Source organism: Chelonoidis abingdonii, chromosome 14 (assembly GCF_003597395.2).
Source record: "Chelonoidis abingdonii isolate Lonesome George chromosome 14, CheloAbing_2.0, whole genome shotgun sequence".
Lineage (NCBI taxonomy): Eukaryota > Metazoa > Chordata > Testudines > Testudinidae > Chelonoidis > Chelonoidis abingdonii.
The window spans coordinates 35,180,707-35,182,885 of NC_133782.1; the positions used below are offsets into that span (position 1 = coordinate 35,180,707).

At 56.0% G+C, this 2,179-nt stretch overlaps 2 protein-coding genes across 2 annotated transcripts in view; both read right to left on the minus strand.

The window, feature by feature from the left end:
* Positions 1–484, minus strand: part of SUPT16H (SPT16 homolog, facilitates chromatin remodeling subunit) — a 12,676-nt gene extending 12,192 nt beyond the window's left edge. Inside the window, exon 1 of the mRNA XM_075072374.1 lies at positions 143–484. The gene's annotated coding sequence lies outside the window, so the exon portion shown is untranslated. The remainder of the gene's footprint in view (positions 1–142) is intronic.
* Positions 269–2,179, minus strand: part of LOC142047742 (FACT complex subunit SPT16-like) — a 4,048-nt gene continuing 2,137 nt past the window's right edge. The window contains exons 2-3 of the mRNA XM_075072375.1: positions 637–729; positions 269–484 (exon numbers count right to left, since the gene is read on the minus strand). Of these exons, the coding sequence (XP_074928476.1) occupies positions 269–484; positions 637–729 (309 nt within the window). The remainder of the gene's footprint in view (positions 485–636; positions 730–2,179) is intronic.

Sequence of the window (2,179 nt, forward strand, 5' to 3'; positions counted from 1 at the left end):
CCAGTGCCCCCAGCCCCGCCTGGACACCCCGCCGCCCAGTGCCCCCAGCCCCGCCTGGACACCCCGCCGCCCAGTGCCCCCAGCCCCGCCTGGACACCCCGCCGCCCAGTGCCCCCAGGCCCACCTGGCCCTGTCCGGACACCCTGCCGTGCAGCACCCTCAGCCCCATCCAGACACCCCGCTGCACAACACCCCCAGTCCCATTCGGACATCCCACTGCACAGCGCCCCTAGCCATGCCACGCCCCCAGCCACGCCCAGAGACCCTGTCACGCAGCGACCCACAACCGCCTGGCGGCGTGCAACACACTCGCCTTCTCCCGCACGAGGAGCGTGATGGCCGGCACACCATTGGCGTTCTCACTGCCTTTGCTGTTGGCAATCTGCTTCAGGAACTCCACCTTCTTCTTGCTGGCCATGAACAGAATCTTATCCTCGCAGAAAACCATGATAGTGTCAGTGAGCTCATAGCCAAAGAGCCATGTCTGCGGAAAAGGGAGCCGTGAGGGAAAGGAGTCACTCCTCATCAAAGACTCCCCTCCACTCCCCGCGAGTGCTACCCCAACCTCCCCTCTGTTCAGCGCTTTCCTCATTCCCAGCCTCAGCAGCATCCTCCACGGATTTCCCTCCTACTGACCTGCAGGGCAGTGGACTTGGCATAGACAATCTCCTCATCCACCCCCACCGAGACCACGATAGCGTCGACGTTGGCATAGTCATCCTCTCCCTTCTGCAAGGGAAGCAGAGGGAAATGAGGGCTGGGGTGTCTCCCCCACTAGTTGCCCCAAACCACGTCATGCTAATAAAAAAGACTCATTTGACCTCTCTGGGCTCTCAATGATCTGTAGCCTCGGAAGGGCAGCCCAGGACTTCGAGAGGTAGGGAGAAACCCTAATGTTGTGATACAAACCTGGAGAGTTCTTAGAAAGGACAGAGCAGAAACCGAAGGGGAAGATCGTGGATGGACAATGAGAAAGGAAGAGCGGATAGCAGAGATGAATGAGAAAGGAAACAACAACTGACTACAAAATTGGACAGAAAAGACTGTTTAGCCTAAGGGAGTTAGGGACCCAACCTGCAAATCAATGACTGCTGGGCACCTAACTCCCTTTGAAGGTCCTAGCCTCTCACTTGGGCAGAGATGGCCTAAGCTACCTGAGGGATTTGGACACCCTAATCCCATCAAAGTGAACAGAACTGGCACCCAAATCCCCTAGGCACGTTAGAAAAGCTGAAACTCATGGCACATTTCTAGGCTCTGGGTAGCAGAGAAAAGCCCCGCAATGTGACTCACGTGCTACCCAAAGACCTAGAAACCAAACAGCAAAAACCAAAAACAAGACACCAAAGTGCATTTAAAAAGACAAATCCCCATTTTAGGGCCATCTCGTGATTTTGGAACATTTGGCAAAAGAGCTCAAGGGATCAGCTCACCACTAACAACCCCTAGGCCCCCAAATCAAGGTGGGAGCTTCTAGCAGTCCAAATTATTTATCCAGCCCCCATTCCTCTAGTATCCGAGCATGTCGCAATCAAACATATTTATGCCCATGCACCCCTGCGGAGTAGGGCAGCGTCCCCATTGTACTGGGAGGCTAAGGGACTGCTCCAAGCTTTCACAGAGAGTCTGTGGCAGAGCAGGAAGCTGAGCCCCCCGCCAGTCCCAGGCTTCTCTTGCCATGCACGCTTTGATCTTAACACAGCTCTGCGGGCTGATTCATCTTCAGCTCTGTGCTTAGATCACAAAAGACTCGGGGAGGCCTCTTCTGTGCAACATCTAGTGTGATGGTGCCCAGTTCCCTGCTGGAGGCTGCTCCATGAGCAATCAACAGGGGCAGGGGGAGGGAGCAGAACTCAGAGCTGGGCACTTCACACGAGCAGCCAGTGGAACTCCTCACCACTAGAGCCCCTCATGGGTAGGGAGCTCATTGCAACATGGTACCTCTCAATGGCAGATGAGAGCACTATGTTGGGTGGGAAAAGATAACCCCTATACTCCAGTATGGCCCCTCATCACTACCAGTGCCCAAATCCCCCTGCCCCAGGGAGCCCTTGGGGCCAATCCTGAGCAGTGACCCCTGCCCCTGGACATGCTGCCTTGCTCCCAGGCTGGACACAGGAAAACAAAGTTAGGGGACAACCTGTGGGTAAGGGAGAAGTTAGAGCCCCCCCCCCCCCAG